General features: G+C 42.5%; 1 protein-coding gene across 1 annotated transcript in view; it reads right to left on the bottom strand.

Annotated features, from left to right (window-relative positions):
- The window catches only part of GTF2A1L (general transcription factor IIA subunit 1 like), a 68,820-nt gene that overhangs the window by 24,381 nt on the left and 19,904 nt on the right, over positions 1-24,535 (bottom strand). The window contains exons 3-6 of the mRNA XM_056568065.1: positions 16,363-16,486; positions 11,514-11,560; positions 7,557-7,650; positions 4,078-4,679 (exon numbers count right to left, since the gene is read on the bottom strand). Coding sequence (XP_056424040.1) covers positions 4,078-4,679; positions 7,557-7,650; positions 11,514-11,560; positions 16,363-16,486 — 867 coding nt within the window. The remainder of the gene's footprint in view (positions 1-4,077; positions 4,680-7,556; positions 7,651-11,513; positions 11,561-16,362; positions 16,487-24,535) is intronic.

Below are 24,535 nucleotides of genomic sequence, written 5' to 3' on the forward strand. Positions count from 1 at the left end.
ACTCTGCTGACAGTTTTCCTTTAAGAAATGTCTTGTTCTGACAACCGCCACCAATCCCTCACTTTTATAGAAGGTTATCTTTGGACCACCACCAATCACTAATGGTAACATTCAGACCGTGACCTCCAATCCTTCATGGTAATATTTAGACCAAGACAACCACTCACTCACTTTTATAGTACAATCATATTATGAAGACCTCCACCACCGCCCATTACTTACTTTCACTGAATGGCCCTATTTGGACAACTGCCAATCACTCACTTTTATATTTATGGTCTTAATCAGACCACCCAATAATTTTTATAGGTAATCTTTCAGCCAATAACCACTCACAAATGCCGACCCGAATAGTGTAGGGTGCAACAGACAAAATCATGCCGGTGTCCTACCAGCTTATGATTTCTAAAAGCACAATTTTTTCCCCACAGTAGTTACACCAGTCCAGGAAGCTTGGGATCTAAATTGCTTGACAAGCGCAAAGGGCTGCACCTGATGTTTAATGTTTTGGTAAAAAAAAAAGGTTGATAAATGGAGATAAGAAAACTCAGTTTTATGGAATATCAGTTCTATAAAGGGAATCTGTCAGCTCTTAAATCACTCACAGAGCTGCAGACACAGCTGGATAAATTGCAATATATAAAATAATGGCGGTGCCCACATGAGGGAATCTCCATGGCGCAGGCATGGGATTCAAAGACAGGGCTTTGTGCCATTAGCCAAGCCCTGTATGTCAATCATATTACAACAAGAATAGGTGGGAAAGAGAGAGACTATATTTAGTTGTGGCACTTAAGCAACTTGGTGCTGCCTTCTGGACACTTCAGCAGGATGAAAAATAGAATTATAGGAATGATTTTGTTTATTGCTGTTTACAATATACAACCCTGTAAGTGACGATATGAGTAATTAAAGAGGTGTTCCAGGGACCAAAAGGTGCCATCTTTCTCCTCTGCTCTGGGAGCTGACTTGATGACATCAAGCTCGTAAGACAGACGTCAGCCACATATAACCCAACAGAACAGCTCATGGTCCAGCCTTATGGGAGGGGAGGGGGGGGGGGGGGGGGAGGAATAGCCTGAATGAGAAAGGGTGTACAAATAAATTAATAGAAGAATATTAATAAATGACTCAGATATGCCCAACAGATTCATTGGGAAATATTTTTGGTCCCGGAATGTAAAACGGAGTTTGCAATTCAATTTAGGAACCCTTGAAACCTTCAGAAGACCAATTTTCATTGGAATAGTGTGTGGTCGTCTCAAAAAAAGTATCATGGTAGTACACAAAAACTAAGCTACATGCTAGTAGGGCTCTGTTCACATCTGTGTTGCAGCCTCCATGGTGCATTCCGACACATTTGATTAGACGAATAGTGCTGCATGCAGACTGTCTGAATGTGATGTCTCAACTCAATTGTCAAAGGGAACTGGCAGTATGCCTCATACTTTTTAATAGATTTCCTGAATGTGAACGCCTCTGTTCACACTTACTTTACCTTGCTGAGATCAGGCAATGTAAAGTAAGTGTGAACAGAGGCGTTCACATTCAGGAAATCTATTAAAAAGTATCACTGTGTTATTGGTCTGTACATTAATTCTAGATATTGCTGTATTCCTCATTAAACACAAGATATTTCTGACTAGTGTAGCCATATAACTAGTAAAAGGCATAGGCTGAATATATAGATTACCTAAGAAAATAAATCAGATTTACTCAATTTAGGAAGAACTGTAAACTTAATCACTACCATAACTCCAGACTGAAAAGAACATGAAGGTGTCTCAGATTATATGAGTCACCAAATCTTCAATATTGCAGTTTTTCTTCCATTAAGATTGTATCTTTCATGAAGTGTAAAAATCTGCACAGCAAATTCGGAGCACTGTAAAAGGTCTTAAAGGGGAATTCCCACTACAGACCTTTACAGACAATCCTCTGGATATGTCATACATGTCTTTCAAAAATAGGGTCCCCCGACCCCCATCCCAGCTTGTGAGACAGCTGCCACATCTGGGTTTAATATCCTGTTAATAAATGCAAAGGGGAATGTACAGATGTAATGTTACTGTACCTCACACCAGCAGTGTGCGTCTTAGTGTAAAGCAGTAGTGTTTAGTGTTGCTCGCAAATATTCGAAATTAAAATTTTATTTTTGCGAATATAGCACTATATATTCGAAATTACGAATATTTGCTTTTTTTCACAGTACACATCACAATGATTATCCCTCTCTGCTTCCAGCTTGTGTGGTCTAAAGAAGGCTCTAATACTACTGTGTGAGACTGGTGTGCGAATATTGATCCCTTCCTTCTGCTGCTTCTATTAAGTTTCACTGGTATACTTGCTATAAAGTTAATACATTTTCACATATGCAAATTTTCGCATATGCGAATGCTCACATATGCAAATTTTCGCATATGCAAATGTTCACATATGCTAATTTAGGCATATGCGGAAAAACACGAATATTACGAATATGCAAATTTAGCGAATATATGTCCATATATTTGCGAATTCGAATATGGCCTATGCCACTCAACACTAGTAGTGTTAAGCGGCATAGGCCATATTAGAATTTGCGATATTTCGCGAATATATGGACGAATATTCGTCATATATTCGCTAAATGCGCATATTCGTAATATTCGCGTTTTATTTTCGCATATGGGAAAATTTGTGTATGCGAAAATTCGGACGCTGATGTGCACTATAAAAAATTAAAAAAATTTAAATAAACGAATATTCGTAATTGCGAATATATAGTGCTATAATATGTGATATTCGCGAATAAAATTTGCATTGCGAATATTCGCGAAAACAACACTATAAAGCACGTGCACATGCAGTGGTATTTATAATGTACAACGCGCATCGCCGCTCACCACAGTACTTTTGCCAGGCCAGACGCTTTCCCAGCTGACCTGGTGAATGTACTGTGCAGTAAGCTGTGATGCATACAGTACTGTGTGCATCGTCACTCACTACATTCGCTCAACCAGGTGCTCACACATGTCCAGTGATTGTGTATGATATCGGTGAGGTCAGCAGCAATGCTATAATGCATTGTTGCTCAATAAGTGTAGATCACATTTCTGGGCAATGGTGCTCTTGCACTCGACCCAGTGAATGTTAAGTGAGTGATTATTTATTCAGCACTTCACACATTGCTACTCAGTGTTCAGGAGCATGGTGTTTTGCCTTCGAGAGGAGTCCCTGGTCCTTTACATACTTTCTGTGTTGTTGCACCATGTGGAAAGAATCGTGTTCAGAAATAGACACATTGGCCCTCATTTACTATTGCAAACCCGACATGTTTTGCGCCAGAATTGAAAAAACCCCGACTAACTCTCCATTTTGGTAAGAAAGCCCGAAAAAGGGGCGTGGCAGCCAGGGAAAGGGGGTGTGGTCTTGGAAAAGGGGCGTGTCCCCAACATTTTCACAAAAACCCAACATATTTACTAAGGTTTCCGCATAAAATGTGGTGGAGTTGAGCTGAGGAAAACCTTACAGATAAGAGCGTGTGTAAAAAAAGCAAAATGTAGGGAAAGTGGAAAATGTAGAGAAACCTTAGTAAATAGTGTGGAAAATAACTTGTAGGGAATTAAAACCGACAAAGAAACAGACACTCGACTCTTAGTAAATGAGGGCCATTAGGATTTGGTTTACACTGGAGTTTTTGCTAGTCTGTCAGTGCTTCTGTATCTGTTAGGGTTAGAATTGCTATCGATGTCTCATGAATGTCTAAACTGGAAAAAACTCAAAAGATAGATGGAGTTTAAAGGTTTAGAGGCATTTACACCTATCACTGGATAAGTAGTAAGTGTCTGACTGCTGAGGGCTTCACCACTGAGACCCCATGTCCCTCATCTGAATGGAACAGCAGTCGCGCAGCAAAATTCAAAGTCTATGGCACTGGCAGAAATAGAGTACAGCGCTTACCTATCTCGTAGGTCTCTAAATAAACATCATGCTCCTACACAGAACGAAGTGGCATTGTTGCCCTAAATTATATGAAACCATTTGAAATAGTTAATTCCAATAAAGATGTGATACACCTAACAGTTTCGGACTTACTTTATGTTGAATATTTACATTGTTGTTAGGTATGGGTATATTTTTATTCTCATCTTCATCATCACCCAGCAATATCAGGTCAACCACACTATCAGCATCCGGCGATTTCAATAGGCTGGAGCAGTCTGGCTGCCCTTGAACTGTCTGAGCCATGTTTAAGTTATTCAGAGACTCAGAGCTATCAGCCAAGGTTAATTCAGTCTGCTGTGGACTAAACAGCGCTGGTGGCATATCATTAAAATTATTTTGTTTTAAGCCATTCAATGGCTGATTAAGCACATTACTTGCGAGTTGCTGGTTCTGCATATCAACAGACTGCTGAATAAATGACTCTCCATTAGCATTCCCCAAATCACTATGTAGCGGCCTGTCTGCCTCACATTCATTTACAGCCTCATAAGACCTGTTGACTTGAGGGACCTGCTGTTGCTGCTGCTGCCATTTTTGTCCTACTTGGATACCTCCGCCAAACTGGCTGTTTGGGGTTGGTCGGGGGGGTTGAGTAATATGCTGGAAGTACTGTTGGACTGGCTGCTGAAGAATCCTGGGCGCTCCAGGGGCCTGAGTCACCATCACTGGCACTGTCACTTTGTAAAGTTGCCCTAAGGTTAAAAAAAAAACAAAAAAAAAAAAAACATGAAAGATAGGATAATGCTGCACACACTTGTTAAGGGTGCTACATCTTACCCATTCATAATACACCCATACTATTTAGCTGAAAAAAATCCTTAAAATAAATAAATAAATAAAAAAGAATAAAAGAGTAGTCCACCACTTTACCGTATTTTTCGTCGTATAAGACGCACTTTTTCTTCCCCAAAACTGGGGGGAAAAAGTCGGTGCGTCTTATACGGCGAATACACCCCTATCGTGGCGGTCCCTGCGGCCATCAACGGCCAGGACCCGCGGCTAATACAGGACATCACCGATCGCGGTGATGCCCTGTATTAACCCTTCAGACGCGGCGATCAAAGCTGACCGCCGCATCTGAAGGCAAAGTAACACTAACCCGGCTGTTCAGTCGGCTGTTTGGGACCGCCGCGATTTCACCGCGGCGGTCCCGAACAGCCCGACTGAATAGCCGGGTTAGTGCTTACAGGACACCAGGGGGGACCTTATCTGCCTCCTCGGTGTCTTCTCCGTTCAGGGATCCCCTGTATGGCCGGCGCTCTCCTTCCTCGTCTTCACGTCGCCGCGTACGTGCGTCGGCGTGCGTAACGACGTGATGGCGGCGACGGAGAGCGAGGATACCCGGCCGGCAGCAGAGACATTCCAGAGCGACGGGTACACGGCGACAGCGATAGAGCGACATCCAGGGCAGCGGTGACGGGTCCGGAGCGGCAGGGACACGTGAGTATGACCTCCTCCTGCAGTGGTCTTCAATCTGCGGACCTCCAGATGTTTCAAAACTACAACTCCCAGCATGCCCGGACAGCCAACGGCTGTCCGGGCATGCTGGGAGTTGTAGTTTTGCAACATCTGGAGGTCCGCAGGTTGAAGACCACTATTGGGTTCAAAATCTTTATTTTTTTAGATTTTGCCCCTAAAAATTGGGTGCGTCTTATACGCCGGTGCGTCCTATAGGATGAAAAATACGGTACATCTTATCCCCATATATACAGGATAGGGGATAACTGTGATTGTGCCTGCTCGCCCATAATGATGCATGGAGCGGGAGTGTTAAGCCGAGGGCCATACAGGATAGGGTATAGTTGTCTGAATTTCTCATTATATGCTAAGTTGCACAAGTACTTTATCTTTATGTACTGTATTAGGTTAAATTGTGGCCTTATGTACTAATTTAGTGTACTGCATTTATACACTTTACTGCTATGTACTGTAAAATACAAGCAAAAACTATACAGTACACAATGCATTATAATACAGAAGTAGAAAACTAAGAGGTTAAACAGTGATCCCTTAATAAGATTTTAAGAATGTATATAAGAAAATACAGAATTGTACAATATTTGCGTAAAAGCATGCAATACATTAAGAAAATTCCAACAACATATCGCCCATATTGTTCACATTTCCTAAAAGGAGACTGTGATACACATGTACAGCCACCAACCGTTTATCTCCTTCCTCTGTAAACATGGAAAATAGTAGGTAAAAGGTTTCTTAAAGGGGTACTCCGGTGAAAACCTTTTTTCTTTTAAATCAAATGGTGGCAGAAAGTTAAACATATTTGTAAATTACTTCTATTAAAAAATATTAATCCTTCCAGTACTTATTAGCTGCTGAATGCTACAGAGGAAATTCCTTTCTTTTTGGAACACTGATGACATCACGAGCACAGTGCTCTCTGCTGTCATCTCTGTCCATTTTAGCAATCATGCATAGCAGATGTATGCTAAGGGCAGCATGGTGGTTCAGTGGTTAGTACTGCTGCCTTGCAGTGCTGGGGACTTGGGTTCAAATCCCACTAAGGACAACAATAAATAAAGCATTATTATCATTATAATAACGTCAGCAGAGAGAACTGTGCTCGTGATGTCATCAGAGAGCATTCCAAAAAGAAAAGAATTTCCTCTGTAGTATTCAGGAGCTAATAAGTACAGGAAGGATTAAGATTTTTTAACAGAAGTAATTTACAAATATGTTTAACTTTCTGCCGCCAGTTGATTTAAAAGAAAAAAGGTTTTCACCGGAGTACCCCTTTAAATAGCCACTTCTTACCCTGAAGCAAAGAACCATCTGCACAGAATTATCTAAATTTATAATATGGCTTTATGTCCTGGTTATTCTCAAATACAAATAAAGAGGATTTTTTTTATAATGCCATACTCCATACTGAACTATGCACAATGCAAACAAAATTCTCATTCTTGTCCAGCACCAGGCCTGGCTTCTAGAACAGATCGTATTAACTATGAGGGATGATAGAAGAAGTGCTTGCAAAACTGCCCATCAAGGTTCTAAACAGGATCCACATCATGCACATCCTTTGGATGTCTGATCGCTGGGACCTCCGTGATCTCCGTGCAGACAGACAGCATTCTGAACATTGTGTTTAGATCTCTGGGTTTGGGTGGCCATGGTCGTGATGTCACGCCACGCTCCCTCCATTCATGTCTATAGGAGGGGGTTTGACAGCTGCCCAACCGGACCCCCAAGATCAGACATCTTATCCCCTAGCAACTGGGAAGCCCTTTAACCCTTCTCCACAGCAGTCAGGTCATACATATGCCCTGCAACGGGAGGATGACCAACCTGTAATGCATTAATAGGCTTAGTACTCTAGATAGGATCTGCTCTTGCACAATAGATCATAAGATGCTCCTGAGCATAGTAGTGCATCTGGCTCAGTATCTTATGTCAATGCACCAGCCAGGATTAAAACTACTCCAAGGTAAATAACAATCCATCATTAAGTATAATGTCATTCATCTAGATCTAGTAAGTAATAACACATAGTACCTAAATTGAAAGTCTCTGCTGCTAAAATGGAACAACTACTGCACTTTCCGACTAACCTGATGCAGTCTGTACAGTCATTCCAGCTGGTAAGTGAATAGGATATGTAATACCGGGTGGCAAAGTGAAGGCACTACTTGATCCAGTTGAGCTCTGAAAAAAAAAAAAAAAAAAAAGGTAATACAATTTATAGGTAAAAAAAAAAAAATAATTTCAGCAATGAGGCTACATAGAAAACTATCTTTAAGATACTCGTACAATTTTACAACCCTTGGAAGATTCTCTAAGTCATGCACTAGACTGGGATCTTTATCTAGGCCAACAAAGCCTAAGGCGGCACCCACCAGCTCAGCATCGTCCAGTGAGGAGGCAGACATTTCCTCCATCAGCTTCAGCTAATAGGGAAGGAGTCTCTTAACTTCAAAAGATGCTGAGCTGGCGGGGATGCCCAGCTTTTTGCCAATCTTTTGTGAAAAGATGAGGCGGTGCTCTCTATACACTAAGATATATGTATTTAGGCCGCCCTCACAGCATGGACTGGAGAGGACCTTTTGGTTGAAATCCTCAGAGTCCGCACAGTGCTGTGATCATTGCACACATAGCCGGGATCGGTCTCATGTGTGATGGAACTTGCTCAAGAGGGCTTTGACTTTTACAGAGACTCTGCAGAAGCTAAAACTTTACCGAGGTGGTACACTAGAACTAGGTGAGCCCTGAACTGTACTGAACCTAGGAGATACACTGTAGACTAGGGAAAGACACTTTACACTGACTAAGTAGACTAATTGACTGGTCTACCTAGCAAAAACAGAGCTGGGAGATGGTGCCCTTACAAAGGCTAGACTAGAACTACAGTGATCCCTCAACATACAATAGTTTCAACATACAATGGTCTTTTCTGGACCATTGTAACTTGAAACCAGACTCAACATACAATGTACGGACAGTCTAGATCTGTGAAACGTGTCACAACTGGAGGAACTGACCAATCAGAATGGGCATTTTACTTGTAAAACCCTTGTATTACTGAAGTGCATGCACTGACTGGTGTCTGGTAGCGCCCCCTACAGAACAGGGAGGTATTACATGTTCTGTATTACACTTTACCTGTGCCAGGGTTAGCTGCTCCTTTGGACACCAGGTGAGGGCGGCTCCATGTTACCTTTTTAGGACATTGTATATTCTGTACAGAACCCTGAAGAAGCTCATGTCCTCTACATAGACCAGCTTTACCCAACCAAAATGCCTATAGCTGTTGCAAAACTACAACTCTCAGCATGTCCGGACAGCCTTTGGCTGTCCGGGCATGCTGAGAGTTGTAGTTTTGCAACAGCTGGAGGCACCCTGGTTGGGAAACACTGACAGGGATGTACAGCTCCCAGCAGATCTTTATTTATATTCTTTTATATGTAAGGACTTGCTTTATCTATATTAGTTATCTACTTATTTTTCTTTAATCCTCACTTTTTCCTATTTTACGGTGACATTTTGGGAGCTTCAGAACCAATTACCAGGTTTCCATAGAGTTCTGGTCTCAACATACAATGGTTTCATCATACAATGGTCGTCCCAGAACCAATATTGTAACTTGAGGGACCACTGTATTTGGTTTTATGTTCAGACCTCAGGAAAGAGGAGGTAAACTAGAGACCGTTTCCACAGCCTTTCTGGAAGTTTCTGCAAATAAACTAGCCAATGAATGTACTATGTGACCAATAAATCACATGTTTGATACAGTTGATGCATCTACTTAACCCTTATACTCTAAGAATACCTCAATGTATGCTGTTATGGCAATGGAGTACATAAAACAGTCATGCAGGTCAACATACTGTACCCCACAGACCGGAAAGGGTTTTCACTGCCACACACGTCCTAGGACACTGCAATTGTATGATCATGTGACCCAACACATTAGGTGGACACAAAAAGAAAATAGTATAATACCAGCACCCATACTACGAGTGGGCATATTTTATTGGCATGCCTCTTTAAGCATAAATCAGTTTATATAACAGAGTACAGATGCCTACAGGAAAGGATATAATAGTGCCGGACCTCACTGCCATGCTTTTTCAATCACCTACTTATATACCACTAAACCGCTGTCATTTCATACTTTATCCAAAGACTGTTTTGAAAGTAAAAGCTTAAAATCTCTATATCTCTGTGCCAATAAGTCAGGACAGAACAGGATTATTTATGTCAGGGCTCGTTGATGCCATCCTAGGGTAAGAGTGATGTACAGAGTGGTGGAATGAATATGCATTATAGACTGAACAATCATTGCATTAAGAACAGCTGGCACCTGCAATCTTGTGACCAATAATGCAATACACTGTGGTGGCCGCATCATGACTTAAAGGGCTACTCCGGTGGAAAACATTTTTTTTTTTTTTTTTTAATCAACTGATGACAGAAAGTTAAACAGATTAGTAAATTACTTCTATTTAGAAATCTTAATCCTTCCAGTCAATATCAGCTGCTGTATACTACACAGGAAGTTCTTTTCTTTTTGAATTTCTTTTCTGTCTGACTACAGTGCTCCCTGCTGACAATTCTGTCCATGTCAGGAATAGTGTTGAGCGGCATAGGCCATATTCGAATTCGCGAATATATGGACGAATATTCGCATATTCGTAACGTTATCGTTTTATTTTCGCATATGCGAATATTCGCGTGCGCGAAAATTAACATATGCGAAAATTCGCATATACAAAAATTCGTATATGCGAAAAGTAGCATATGCAAATTTTCGCATATGCGAATATTCGCACACCGGTCTCACACAGTAGTATTAGAGCCTTCTTACACCACATAAGCTGGAAGCAGAGAGGGATGATCACTGTGATGTGTACTGTGAAAAAAATAAAAATAAAAAAAAATTAAAAAAATGAATATTCGTAATTACGAATATATAGCGCTATATTCGCGAATATTCGCGAATTCGCGAATATGCGATATTCGCAAATAAAATTCGAATTGCGAATATTCGCGAGCAACACTAGTCAGGAACTGTCTGGAGCAGGATAGGTTAGCTATGGGGATTTTCTCCTGCTTGAACAGTTCCTGACATGGACAGAGGTGTCAGCAGAGAGCACTGTGGACAGACAGAAAATAAATTAAAAAGAAAAGAACTTCCTGTGGAGCATACAGCAGCTGAGAAGTACTGGAATGATTAAGATTTTTATATAGAAGTAATTTACAAATCTGTTTAACTTCATGTCACCAGTTGGCAGAATTTAAACCGATTTGTAAATTACTTCACATTACCCCTTTAATTTATTGATATCTACTCTGCACAGCAGAAGGCAATTTCCAGTCATGGTTAAAAGTGGTAACTTTGACCGTGGGCAGATTGTTGGGGTCCAGAACTGTGCTGCAAGTATTTCTGAAAGCCACATTTTTTGGCCGTAACCAAATCACAGTATCTAGAGTGTAGCGAGACTGGAAGAACCACGGACAGATATCCGACAGAAGATCCCACCGGGTCAGGCCACATGTGGTTGATCAAAGAGGCAAGTGTCAGTTCTTTGTGGTATACTGTTGGCGAGATACCAAAAGGTGTCACCCAACAGACCCAGCAGTACAACAGCAAGCAAGAAATACACATTTCCACAATAACCAGGGGCTTTGACTAAGGTTTCGTAGCTAAAGACCCATAATGGTGCCCCAGATAACCCAGCATCATCACCAACAATGCCTTTCATGGTCACACATAGCAGAAGCTGGCCTGACGTGGGATAAGCAGGATCAGGCTGTGAGATCTGCTACCACTACTCCCAAAAACGTACAACAACTCAACTGGGTCGAGTTGAGTATGGAGGATGTTCACCACATTGTGGAATCTGTTCCCCAACATCTACAAGCTGGGATCATCCAAAAAGGTGGACCAGGCAGTTATTGAGTAAGCGTTTCCAATACAGCGATTGTAAAGTGTACAAAGTAGCCCTGAAATCTATACTATAGTGAAAACAACACAGATTTAAGGGAAGAGTGAGCACAAATGTACTTACCATATCAGTTCCGGTAAAATTTGAAATATTTCTACCGCCTTGAAGAACTTTAAAACAAAGAAAAAGATAAAATGATTTATTTAATTTGTTTTTATAAGTTAAATATAATAAGCAAAATAATAATGTATGTTCTAGCTGCAATCCCTGGACCTCCCATAAGATGATTTAAAAAAAAGCAGATCTGCAGCATTTAAGGGGATCATAGTTATAACATTGGTCGAGAACGAGGTTTAAAGTGTACCTGTAATTTGCAAAAACTTTTTATACAATGTAGATAATGAATGATATTCTATGTGTGGTGACCCAGTACAGAATCATGTCAAAACTGAAAGGTAGGAACTAAACCAGTGGGAAAACTACAGAAGTCCAAGTCCAGTCAAGATAGTCAAGTCTGTCAATGACTTAATCCAAGCGTAGCTGCCTCAGTCAAGTCAATTACAATTACAAGTCGCAGCAAGCCGATAAGCTTCCCTGAGTTCACCCTGCATCTCCTTTGTGCTAAACTGAGCTGTATAGACTAACACCTTGCCTGCCTCAGTAAAGAGCCATTGTTCCGTGCGTCAGAGTGATTATTTGCCCCATGCCTGGCCCAGGAATAATTGGCTATACCTCGGGTGGTGAATTAGGTAAACAACGCCCTGGTGTCACAATCACAAAGGGTTAACATCTGCCCTTCCATTCCATACCTGTTACCACATATGTATATTTGTAATATACTTTGGGGGAAAAAAAAAGAAAAGGGTATATATGTGGGTAAAAAAAATTCTGGCTTGTACTTGTAGTGATTGCCTCTGTGTAGAGAGAAAATATAGGAAGTGTGCGCAGACAAGCTGGGCTCTGGGCACCGAGGGCAAGCTGGGCTCTGGGCACCGAGGGCAAGCTGGGCTCTGGGCACCGAGGGCAAGCTGGGCTCTGGGCACCGAGGGCAAGCTGGGCTCTGGGCACCGAGGGCAAGCTGGGCTCTGGGCACCGAGGGCAAGCTGGGCTCTGGGCACCGAGGGCAAGCAGGGCACTGAAACTCTGTGACGCGCTCTCGGCTCACACAGCAGGATTATTGACCAGTGAGGAGCCTGCACAGAGCCCTGCTTGTCCAGCCCACCTTCCTGTATTTTATCTCTGCACAGACACACACAGGCAATAGCTTCAGGGACAGCATTTTTCCACCCAAATATATAGACATTTTTTTTTTATCAAGGTATATTACAGATATACATATAATTGTCATATCTGGATTTCATAAAAAGCTTTTGCAAACAACTTGTATACTTAAAGTCAATAGGGCGATCAGCAGCGGCTATGCCTTCTCTATGGGCTGCATCTAATACTACAGTATTACCTTCCCTCTTAAGAAGAGGTGTAAAAAGGAATACCGCTTGTTCAGTAATATGAAATGGCCCAAGGAAAAAAAAAAAAAAAAAAACTGAAGAATATAGAATTTTATATTATATATATATATTATATTATATATATATATATATATATATATATATATATATATATTATATATATATATATATATATATATTTTATATGAGCAAATCATCAATTTTATTGTTAAGCAAATTCAAGAGAAAGATTATGAGGAAAGAATGAGAGTTATTACATTACATTTAAAAAAATTGAAACTTTACCCTGAAACCTCTGATGCGAATTCCTCCAGATCGCTCTGATCTTACAAGAACACAGCTGCTCGTAGTAACTGCTGTTTGCACTCGGCGTGAACCCCATAAATTATCTAATAATTATTTTTTCCCCTTTTTTGTGTTCTGACTTCAATAATTAAAGAAAATTTCGCTACAATGAAGTAAATGAAAACAAAGTATAAAAAATGGAGGAGGCAGGGATTCACAAAAAATAAAAAAATAAAAAATAAAAAAAAAAGAGGAGAGGAGAGATCTGAAGGCTTAAGAAACCTCAATTCAACTTTTAACCATATTAAAGGAATAACCTGTTTCAGGCCTTAAAGGGGTATGCCGGTGGAAAAGCAATGTTTTTAAACCAACTGGTGCCAGAAAGTTATAGAGATTTGTAAATTACCTTTATTTAAAAATCTTAATCCTTCCAGTATTTAACAGCTGCTGTATGCTCCAGAGGAAGTTGTGTAGTTCTTTTCTGTCTGACCACAGTGCTCTTTGCTGCCTCCTCTGTCCGTGTCAGGAATTGTCCAGAATAGAAGTAAATCCCCATAGCAAACCTCTCCTGCCCCAGTTCTATTATTTAAATAGAAGTAATTTACTGTATAACTTTCCGGCACCAGTTAATTTAAAAAAAAATAATTTCCCCACCAGAGTACCCCTTTAGCTCTGTAGATCAGTGATTTACAAAACAGTACACCTCCAGCTGTTGCAAAACTACAACTCCCAGCAAGCCCAGACAGCCAAAGGCTGTCTGGGCATGCTGGGAGTTGTAGTTTTGCAACAGTTCTAGAAATGCTATTGAAAAACACTGCTGTAGATGCTGCCATCAGTGCAACTGCTGCACTTACAGACCTGACCGGTAACCCCGAGATGCGATCGTGGGGTTGTGATGGTTGCCACGGTAGCTGAAGGCCAGACCAAGACATCCGGTCTGCCAGCTATGTAAGGCCTGCTTCATCCCACATTTGACTCCATAGACTTATGCAGTGAAAGGGTCTGATTTCAATGACAGCTTGGGAGTGAGACGCATGCTTCCATGCACTTTACCTGTCTGTAACTCCCAATTGCAGAGGGTCTCAGGACTGAGAACTGCTGTAATGTAAACTTTAGACATGACAACCTGTCAAAAGTTTATTTAAATGTTTGTTTAATGCCCAGCCGCCACCTTGTACCTGAAGGGAGGAGGTTGGAACAGTGGTCTCCAAACCTAGACAGCCATTGGCCATTTCCCATTTCCACTTCTTCCTGTGACATGTTATTCCACAGAAGCTGCCCACTCAGAAAATCTTTAACCACAATGGTGACCCGTCTCAGACAGTGATGGGCTGAACTGACCGTTAGCTCACCAACACAATCTGTATGTCACAGGAAGAGACAGAGAGCAGCCGAGGAGACATTACAAAGAGTAGCGGAGCAGTGGAGAATCTAGGCCTTTGAATATGGGTACCTTTTTTTTATTTTTACAGCACCCGCGGCAAATATGACAAACACACAGGGTGGGCAGTTCTCCATTATGTCTAGATGAGGTTGAACATTTCTCCTTTATTCTGTGCTATGATCTGACCCAACCTAACCTTTGGATAGGGGATAGGATGTATAAACCAGGAATACCCCTTTAAGTTAGCTATCCTTCTACCACTATATCCAAAACAATGACAACACAACAACCAACAACAAGCAGGATATGCCTATTTTTACCCTCTAATACTAGATACTCTGCTCAAAAAAATAAAGGGAACACTAAGATAACACATCCTAGATCTAAATGAATGAACTAATCGTATGAAATACTTTTGTCTTTACGTAGTTGAATGCGCTGACAACAAAATCACACAAAAATTATCAATAGAAATCAATTTATCAACCCATGGAGGTCTGGATATGGAGTCACACTCAAAATCAAAGTGAAAAACCAACTACAGGCTGATCCAACTTTATGTAATGTCCTTAAAACAAGTCAAAATGAGGCTTAGTAGTGTGCGTGGCCTCCACGTGCCCGTATGACCTCCCTACAATGTCTGGGCATGCTCTTGATGAGGTGGCTCCTGGACAGTCTGTGGTGCAACGTGGCGTTGGTGGATGGAGCGAGACATGATGTCCCAGATGTGCTCAATCGGGGAACGGGCGGACCAGTCCATAGCATCAATACCTTCCTCTTGCAGGAACTGCTGACACACTTCAGCCACATGAGGTCTAGCATTGTCTTGCATTAGGAGGAACCCAGGGCCAACCGCACCCGCATATGGTCTCACAAGGGGTCTGAGGATCTCATTCCGGTACCTAATGGCAGTCAGGCTACCTCTGTAAAGAACATGGAGGGCTGTGCGGCCCCCAAAGAAATGCCACCCCACACCATTACTGACCCACAGCCAAACCAGTCATGCTTGAGGAGGTTTCAGGCAGCAACATTCTCCACAGCGTCTCCAGACTCTGTCACGCCTGTCACATGCGCTCAGTGTGAACCTGCTTTCATCTGGGAAGAGCACAGGGCGCCAATCTTGGTGTTCTCTTACAAATGCCAAACGTCCTGCTCAGTGTGGGGCTGTAAGCACAAGCCCCACCTATGGACGTCGGGCCCTCATACCACCCTCATGGGGTCTGTTTCTGACCATTTGAGTGGACATATGCACATTTGTGGCCTGATGGAGGCAATTTTGCAGGGCTCTGGCAGTGCTCCTCCTTGCACAAAGGCAGAGGTAGCGGTCCTGCTGCTGGGTTGTTGCCCTCCTATGGCATCCTCCATGTCTCCTGATGTACTGGCCTGTCTCCTGATAGCGCCTCCATGTTCTGTATACTACGCTGACAGACACAGCAAACCTTCTTGCCACAGCTCACATTGAGGTGCCATCCTGGAGGAGCTGCTCTACCTGAGCCACTTGTGTGGGTTGTAGACTCCGTCTCATGCTACCACGTGAGTGAAAGCACCGCCAGCATTCAAAAGTGACCAAAACATCAGCCAAAAAGCATAGGAACCGAGAAGTGGTCTGTGGTCACCACCTGTAGAACCACTCCTTTATTGGGGGTGCCTTTCTAATTGCCTATAATTTCCACATGTTGTCTGTTCCATTTGCACAACAACATGTGAATTGATTGTCAATCAGTGTTGCTTCCTGAGTGGACAGTGTGATTTCACAGAATTGTGATTGACTTGGAGTCACATTATGTTGTTAAAGTGTTGCCTTTATTTTTTTGAGCAGTGTACATTTACCAACCTGTTGATGCATGGAGTGACTGATGTAAATGCTGTGGTAACTGAAGAACAAACTGTGGTACACTACTGTGATCTCTGAAGAAACCTTCCATAGCTTTAGACTGCATGAGTTTGGTTTCCCACAACTGTTAAGGAAAAAAAATATAAAAAAATGATATAAGATCAAATACTAAATTATAGCAACACAACAATAACCAGAGAAAAAGTTTAAAAATTGTATTTAGAATTTAGTTTTATTTTCATAATCAAACCAATACTAAAGAACTATAGCAGATCAGTTCAGTATCAATACTGTCCACATTACAGCATTATTCCCCTCAGTGTTTTCTACTTTCTTGAAGCTGTAGCTGATTTGAAGAGCCAACTTGCTCTCTAACACTGTATAAGCTGTAACGTAATGTGAAACATGATCTTTTTAGCTACAGTAAGAACAGATTCCACTCGGAAATCCTGATGCAACAGACTACCATTGTTTTCAATAGGATTTTGCTGCACCATGCCCACTGCAGAATTTTGGCCAAGGAAATTCCACATTCTGGGATCCACAGAAAGAATGCACCTGTTCAATTTTGCGGCAGAATTCCATGTGGGCTGCATTGTCATCAATGGGGATGGCGCCAAATTCACATGCGGCAGAATAGTTGCAAAAATGTATATGACTGTTGAATTTATCGGATGCAGAAAGAACACAATTCAGATTGAAATTACATGGAAGTGTAATACCAATGATGGCCAGAGGGCAGGATACCGGTTTAAACTTTGTAGCCCAATACTCCAGTGATCAGGATACAGATCTGCTGGAGGTGACCTAGACTTGCATGGGACCTACGGCAAATTAACCCCTTAAGGACTCAGGGTTTTTCCGCTTTTGCACTTTCGTTTTTTCCTCCTTACCTTTTAAAAATCATAACCCTTTCAATTTTCCACCTAAAAATCCATATTATGGCTTATTTTTTGCATCGCCAATTCTACTTTGCAGTGAAATTAGTCATTTTACCCAAAAATGCACAGCGAAACGGGAAAAAAATCATTGTGCGACAAAATCGGAAAAAAAACGCCATTTTGTAACTTTTGGGGGCTTCCGTTTCTACGCAGTGCATATTTCGGTAAAAATTACACCTTATTATTCTGTAGGTCCATACGGTTAAAATGATACCCTACTTATATAGGTTTGATTTTGTCGCACTTCTGGAAAAAAATCATAACTACATGCAGGAAAATGTATACGTTTAAAAATGTCATATTCTGACCCCTATAACGTTTTTATTTTTCCATGTACAGGCGGTATGAGAACTCATTTTTTGCGCCGTGATCTGAAGATTTTATCGGTATGATTTTTGTTTTGATCGGACTTTTTGATCACTTTTTATTCATTTTTTAATGGTATAAAAAGTGACCAAAAATACGCTTTTTTGGACTTCGGAATTTTTTTGCGCGTACGCCATTGACCGTGCAGTTTAATTAATGATATATTTTTATAGTTCGGACATTTACGCATGCGGCGATACCACATGTTTATTCTTTTTTTTTTTACACTTATTTTTTTATGGGAAAAGGGGGGTGATTCAAACTTTTATTAGGGAAGGGGTTAAATGACCTTTATTAACACCTTTTTTTTTACATTTTTTTGCAGTGTTATAGGTCCCATAGGGACCTATAACACTGCACACACTGATCTTTTACACAGATCACAGGCGTGTATTAACACGCCTGTGATCAGTGTTGTCGGCGCTTGACTGCTCCTGCCTGGATCTCAGGCACGGAGCAGTCATTCACCGATCGGACACCGAGGAGGCAGGTAAGGGCCCTCCCGGTGTCTGGTCAGCTGTTCGGGACGCCGCGATTTCACCGCGGCGGTCCCGAACAGCCCGACTGAGCAGCCGGGTCACTTTCACTTTAGAAGCGGCGGTCAGCTTTGACCGCCGCTTCTAAAGGGTTAATACCGCACATCGCCGCGATCGGTAGTGTTGAGCGGCATAGGCCATATTCGAATTCGCGAATATTCGCGAATATATGGACGAATATTCGTCATATATTCGCGAATATTCGCATATTCGTTATATCCTCGTTTTATTTTCGCATATGCGAAAATTTGCGTATGCGAAAATTAACATATGTGAAAATTAGCATATACAAAATCAGTATACGCAAAAATTTGCATATGCGAAAATTAGCATATGCAAATTTTCGCATATGCGAATTTTCGCACGCCAGTCTCACACAGTAGTATTACAGCCTTCTTTACACCACACAAGCTGGAAGCAGAGAGGGATGATCACTGTGATGTGTACTGTGAAGAAAAAAAAAAAGAAAAAAAAGAATATTCGTAATTACGAATATATAGCGCTATATTCGCGAAATTCGCGAATTCGCGAATATGCGATATTCGCGAATAATATTCGAATTGCGAATATTCGCGAGCAACACTAGCGATCGGCGATGTGTGGTATTAGCCGCGGGTCCCGGCCGTTGATGAGCGCCGGGACCGACGCGATATTATGCGGGATCGCTGCGCGATCCCGCTTCATATCGCGGGAGCCGGCGCAGGTCGTAAATATACGTCCTGCGTCGTTAAGGGGTTAAAGGGGTATTCCAGGCCAAACATTTTTTATATATATCAACTGGCTCCGGAAAGTTAAACAGATTTGTAAATTACTTCTATTAAAAAATCTTAATTCTTCCAATAGTTATTAGCTTCTGAAGTTGAGTTGCTGTTTTCTGTCTAACTGCTCTCTGATGACTCACGTCCCGGGAGCTGTGCAGTTCCTATGGGGATATTCTCCCATCATGCACAGCTCCCGGGACGTGACATCATCATTGAGCAGTTAGACAGAAAACTTCAGAAGCTAATAATTATTGGAAGGATTAAGATTTTTTAATAGAAGTAATTTACAAATCTGTTTAACTTTCCGGAGCCAGTTGATATATATAAAAAAAGGTTTTGCCTGGAATACCCCTTTAATTTTCCTCTCGCTGGAATCTCTGACTACAAAATTGCAGCGTGATTTAGTGATTTAAACAGATTTTCTGCTACCGGAGCATCATCGGAGTTACGCTTTAAGGTCGAGTCCAGGTGCAGCAGATACCTTTCCTCTTTAGATCTCATGGCAAGTTCATAGAAAAATCTGCATGCGTTACCTGGGGATTTTTCTGTGTATTTCCACCAGATAAACTAATGCAGGGAGAATTAACAGGAGAAATCCACAACAAATTTGCAACATAATGTTGCATCTTACCCCAGTGCAGTTTTAGGGTACAGACTTGATAAGTTTGTGCAAAATTTCCCAATTAACTTACCGTATATACTCGAGTATAAGCCGAGTTTTTTCAGCATGATTTTTCGTGCTGAAAACGCCCCCCTCGGCTTATACTCGAGTGAACGAAAAACGTTTCTGGCTTTAGCTGTGAGGGGATGGTCCCAGCCGTCCATCTCCGCCTGTCAATCCCTTTCAGTGGTCTTCAACCTGCGGACTTCCAGATGTTGCAAAACTACAACTCCCAGCATGCCCGGACAGCCATCGGCTGTCCGGGCATGCTGGGAGTTGTAGTTTTGAAACATCTGGAGGTCCGCAGGTTGAAGACCACTGCGGCCTTCGTCATCATCCAGACCCCCTTTTGTTTTCTACTCACCTCCCCTCGGTGGGAAGGAAGAGTGAGCTGGTCCGGGCCGTCCATATTCGACCACCTATGCTGCAGGGACCGTCCTCCAGTGGGGAGGGTTAGTCATTCCGGGCTGTCCATCTTCACCGGGAGGCCCTCTTCTCCGCTCCAGGCCGGCCACAAACTAGTGACGTTGCATTGACGCCACCCTGCGCGTCTTCGTCAAAGCAACGTCACTAGTCCGGGACCGGCCCGGAGCGAAGAAGAGCCTCCCGGTGAAGATGGACAGCCCGGAACGTCTAAACCTCCCCACTGGACGGTCCCTGCAGCATAGGTGGTCGAATATGGACGGCCCGGACCAGCTCACCCTTCCTTCCCACCGAGGGGAGGCGATTAGAAAACAAAAGGGGGGTCTGGATGATGACGAAGGCCGCAGTGGCTGTCCGGGCATGCTGGGAGTTGTAGTTTTCCATCATCTGGAGGTCCGCAGGTTGAAGACCACTGAGAAGGGATTGACAGGCGGTGATGATGAAGGGGGGCGATGATGATGATGATGAAGGGGGGGGATGATGAGGATGAAGGGGGGGGGATGATGATGAAGGGGGGGGATGATGAGGGGGTGATAACGACGGGGGCCTGGATGAGGACAGGGGTCTGGATGATGACAGGGGTCTGGATGATGACAGGGGTCTGGATGATGACAGGGGTCTGGATGATGACAGGGGTCTGGATGATGACAGGGGTCTGGATGATGACAGGGGTCTGGATGATGACAGGGGTCTGGATGATGACAGGGGTCTGGATGATGACAGGGGTCTGGATGATGACAGGGGTCTGGATGATGACAGGGGTCTGGATGATGACAGGAGGGGATGATGTATTTCCCACCCTAGGCTTATAGTCGAGTCAATAACTTTTCCTGGGTTTTTGGGGTGAAATTAGGGGCCTCGGCTTATATTCAGGACGGCTTATACTCGAGTATATACGGTAAGTAGGGAATTCAAAATCTGCAGCAAACCTGCAGCGTGTTAACATACCCTTAGGGTCATACACCGTTCTTCGTAAATTTTCCACAAAGCATATTAAAACTAACATTTTATTTATCTAGGGATTTTTTTTTATTAATTTAAAATGCATATCTGGTCTTGGTATATCTGGGCCATTTATGGCACAACTCATTCAGAAAGAGGCAAGCTTTGCTTTTTCTCTCTTGTTCTACACTCTTCTCTGGTTAGCCATTGCCTCTGTTATCTAGGTGCTGTACAGAGGCGCACTAGAGTGCTTATTGTATCTAAAGAGGTACTACCTCATAATTTAGTGCTTTAGCTCCGAGATGTGGAGATATTTGCCTGTTCACATGTCAGTTATACAAGCTGTCTTTTTGTACGCATCTTTATTTTTTTGCATTGCACCTATGTCAGCACTTTGTTATTCTTGCCTTGTTCATTGTTGCCATTTGAGAAAATGAAAATAAAGAACTGATGAAAGAAAGAGGCAAGCAATGCAATCGGCTAAAATAAATAATATTCAAGTAAATGTGACCAAGCTGCAGTACCACACACAGCTCGCAGAAGAACAGTGCTATATCTGTTATAAAGATGCTCTTAATCTGATAAAACCCTTTAACTATGTCCGCCCTCAGTATAAAGATCACTCTGTGTATTACAACATAACTCTGTACAGCAGATCTAAATCAGAGAAGAAGCATCATGTTACTAAATGATACCTCCGGAGACAGGATCTGCCGGTCCCAAATACACTGAAGCAGAACGCAGAGAATGCAGAAGAAACGCAGGCAATGACATAAATAAGGACAGACAAAATATAACTCTAGATGTCATCCTGACAACGCCTACAACCATCTGTTTCCAATAACATTTTACAAACCATACTTAGAAATTTTCTAAGCCATAAATTAAAAATTGCCTCAGATAAGCCGTGCAACCCACAGAAATAGTTCCATTGTTCATCCAGATGTAGATCTGCACAACAGATTCATGGGAATGAAAAGGAAGGGACACATACTGTGGATTTAAAGGGGTTCTCCACCATAAGGTGATTTTAGTACATACCTGGCAGACCGTAATGGACATGCTTAGGAAGGATCTGCACTTGTCTTGGGGCTAAATGGCTATGTTGTGAGATTACCATAATACTGTGGCTAGTTGTTTGTGAACTGGTATTTCCTGTTTGACTTTTCTTTTTTTAACTACAAATCCCACAATTTCATCTTGCTCCCTCCCACACATCAGCCACCCCACCCATTGAAACATAAATTAGCTGCATCCATTCAAATCAGTGTGGATTTCAATCAGGGTGCCTACAGCTGTTGCAGATTGATCTCTCTCCCACGAAGCGATCCCTCCACCCATTGAAGCAGACAGGCTCCCTGTCATCAGCTGACTAGTGAGTCAGGTCTCCCCACATTGCAAGCTGAGAAAAATCTGACACATTTTGTATGCTGTTAAAAATAAATATTGGAGTGAAAATCAGAAAAGAATTGTGAGAAAACCATCACACACAGGTACAGACACTATATTGTGATGTACACTAACTTTACAGCCCCTGTAACATAGTCAAAAAAAAAATAAAATCCTGGAATACCCCTTTAAGGAGCCAACTACAGAACATTTCATATGTACCTCCTATACGGCGTATATGTGCCGTCCGTTGAAAAAAGTTCCGCCTGCTTTGCTTTTCTATGTAGTTATAAAATTGTATGTTGGCACCTACGATGGAGGCTGAGGATATCTTAGTTATTTTTGAAAGTCCCGCAGAGAGTGAATGGGCAACTCCATCGGGGGAAAAGGGATACTCATTACCAGAGTAAATTGGGGACCCAGTGGCTGGACCCCCACCAACCAGGAACCCCTTCAAATGGATACCCCTGAGAAGAAAATGCTTTCAAAATAACTGGTGCCAGAAAGGTGTACACATTTGTTAAATACTTATTAAAAATCTTAGCCCAGTACCTATCAGCTGCTATATGCTCCAGAGGAATAGTGCAGTTCTTTCCAGTCTAACCACAGTGCTCTCTGCTGCCACCTCCGTCTGTGTCAGGAACTGTCCAGAGCATGAGCTAATCCCTATAGCAAACCTTTTCTGCTCTGGATGTTTCCTGACACGGACTGAGGTGGCAGCAGAGAGCACTGTAGCCAGACAGGAAAAAAAAAGTACATCATTTCCTCTGGAGCATTCAGCAGCTGATAAGTACTGGAAAGCTTAAGATTGTATATAGAAGTAATTTACAAATCTGTATAACATTATAAAACCAGTTATTTTGAAGACATTTTTCTTTCTCTGGAGTACCTCTTTAAAGGGGTACTCCAGTGCTTAAACATTTTATCCCCTATCCAAAGGATAGGGGATAAGATGCCTGATCATGGGAGTCCCGCAGCTGGGGACCCCCGGGATCATGCACGCGGCACCCCGTTTGTAATCAGTGCCCGGAGCGTGTTCGCTCCGGGTCTGATTATGGTCGACCGCAGGGCGGGCGGCGTGTGACGTCATGCCTCCGCCCCGTGTGACGTCACGCTCCGCCCCTCAATGCAAGCTGACGGGAGGGGGCGTGATAGCTATCACGCCCCCTCCCGTAGGCTTGCATTGAGGGGTGGAGCGTGACGTCACACGCCGCCGGCCCTGCGGTTGCCGGTAATCAGTCCCGGAGCGAACACGCTCCGGGCACTGATTACAAATGGGGTGCTGCGTGCATGATCCCGGGGGTCCCCAGCTGCGGGACTCCCGTGATCAGGCATCTTATCCCCTATCCTTTGGATAGGGGATAAGATGTTTAAGCACCGGAGTACCCCTTTAAGGGCCCGTTAACACTACGAAACTTCTGCTTTGAGAAATTACAGGAAGAGACTCTGGTGCAGCAGCCTTCAATTGTCAATAGTGGAATTCTGCTGCACTGCTGTTTTTCCACAGCAAAAATTATAATTCCGAACAAACATGTTCATTCTTTTGGTGGAATTCTGGCCAGAACTTCACTGGCATCAATGGGGTTCCTACGGTCACAGTGCTGAATAATTATGGTGGTGTCTGCTATACAAGGGATGTCCAGAATGGTGCCTATCAAGGATTGGGATATATTAGGCAGAGAACAGTATATCCTTGAAGTTGATTTTGAAACCAGGTAAAATGGGCAAATGTTCAGAACTGAGTGACTTTGACAAGGGCCAAATTGTGAAGGCAAGACAGTTGGATCAAGTGTCTCCAAAATAGCTGTTTATTACTTTGTAACATACACATGTATGGTATCCTAATAATTAGGAGTGTATGAAGTAATGAAACTCCTAATGTCTGATTGTTTATTTGAAAAATGTAATAAAAATTACGGTACTTGAACTGCCACATATGGGGAAAAGCAAAAATAAATAAAAAAATAGCAGGTATTATGCAGGTAACATTAATGTTATGGTCATTCCAGGTGCATAGCTAAGGGCTTGTGGACCCTGGAGCAGAAGTTCAGTTTGTCCCCTTGCTCCAAATCATCAGTGCCACCAGGCCCCAAATCATCAGTGCCACCAGGCCCCAAATCATCAGTGCCACCAGGCCCCAAATCATCAGTGCCA

This window comes from Hyla sarda, chromosome 3, assembly GCF_029499605.1.
Source record: "Hyla sarda isolate aHylSar1 chromosome 3, aHylSar1.hap1, whole genome shotgun sequence".
NCBI classification, from domain to species: domain Eukaryota; kingdom Metazoa; phylum Chordata; class Amphibia; order Anura; family Hylidae; genus Hyla; species Hyla sarda.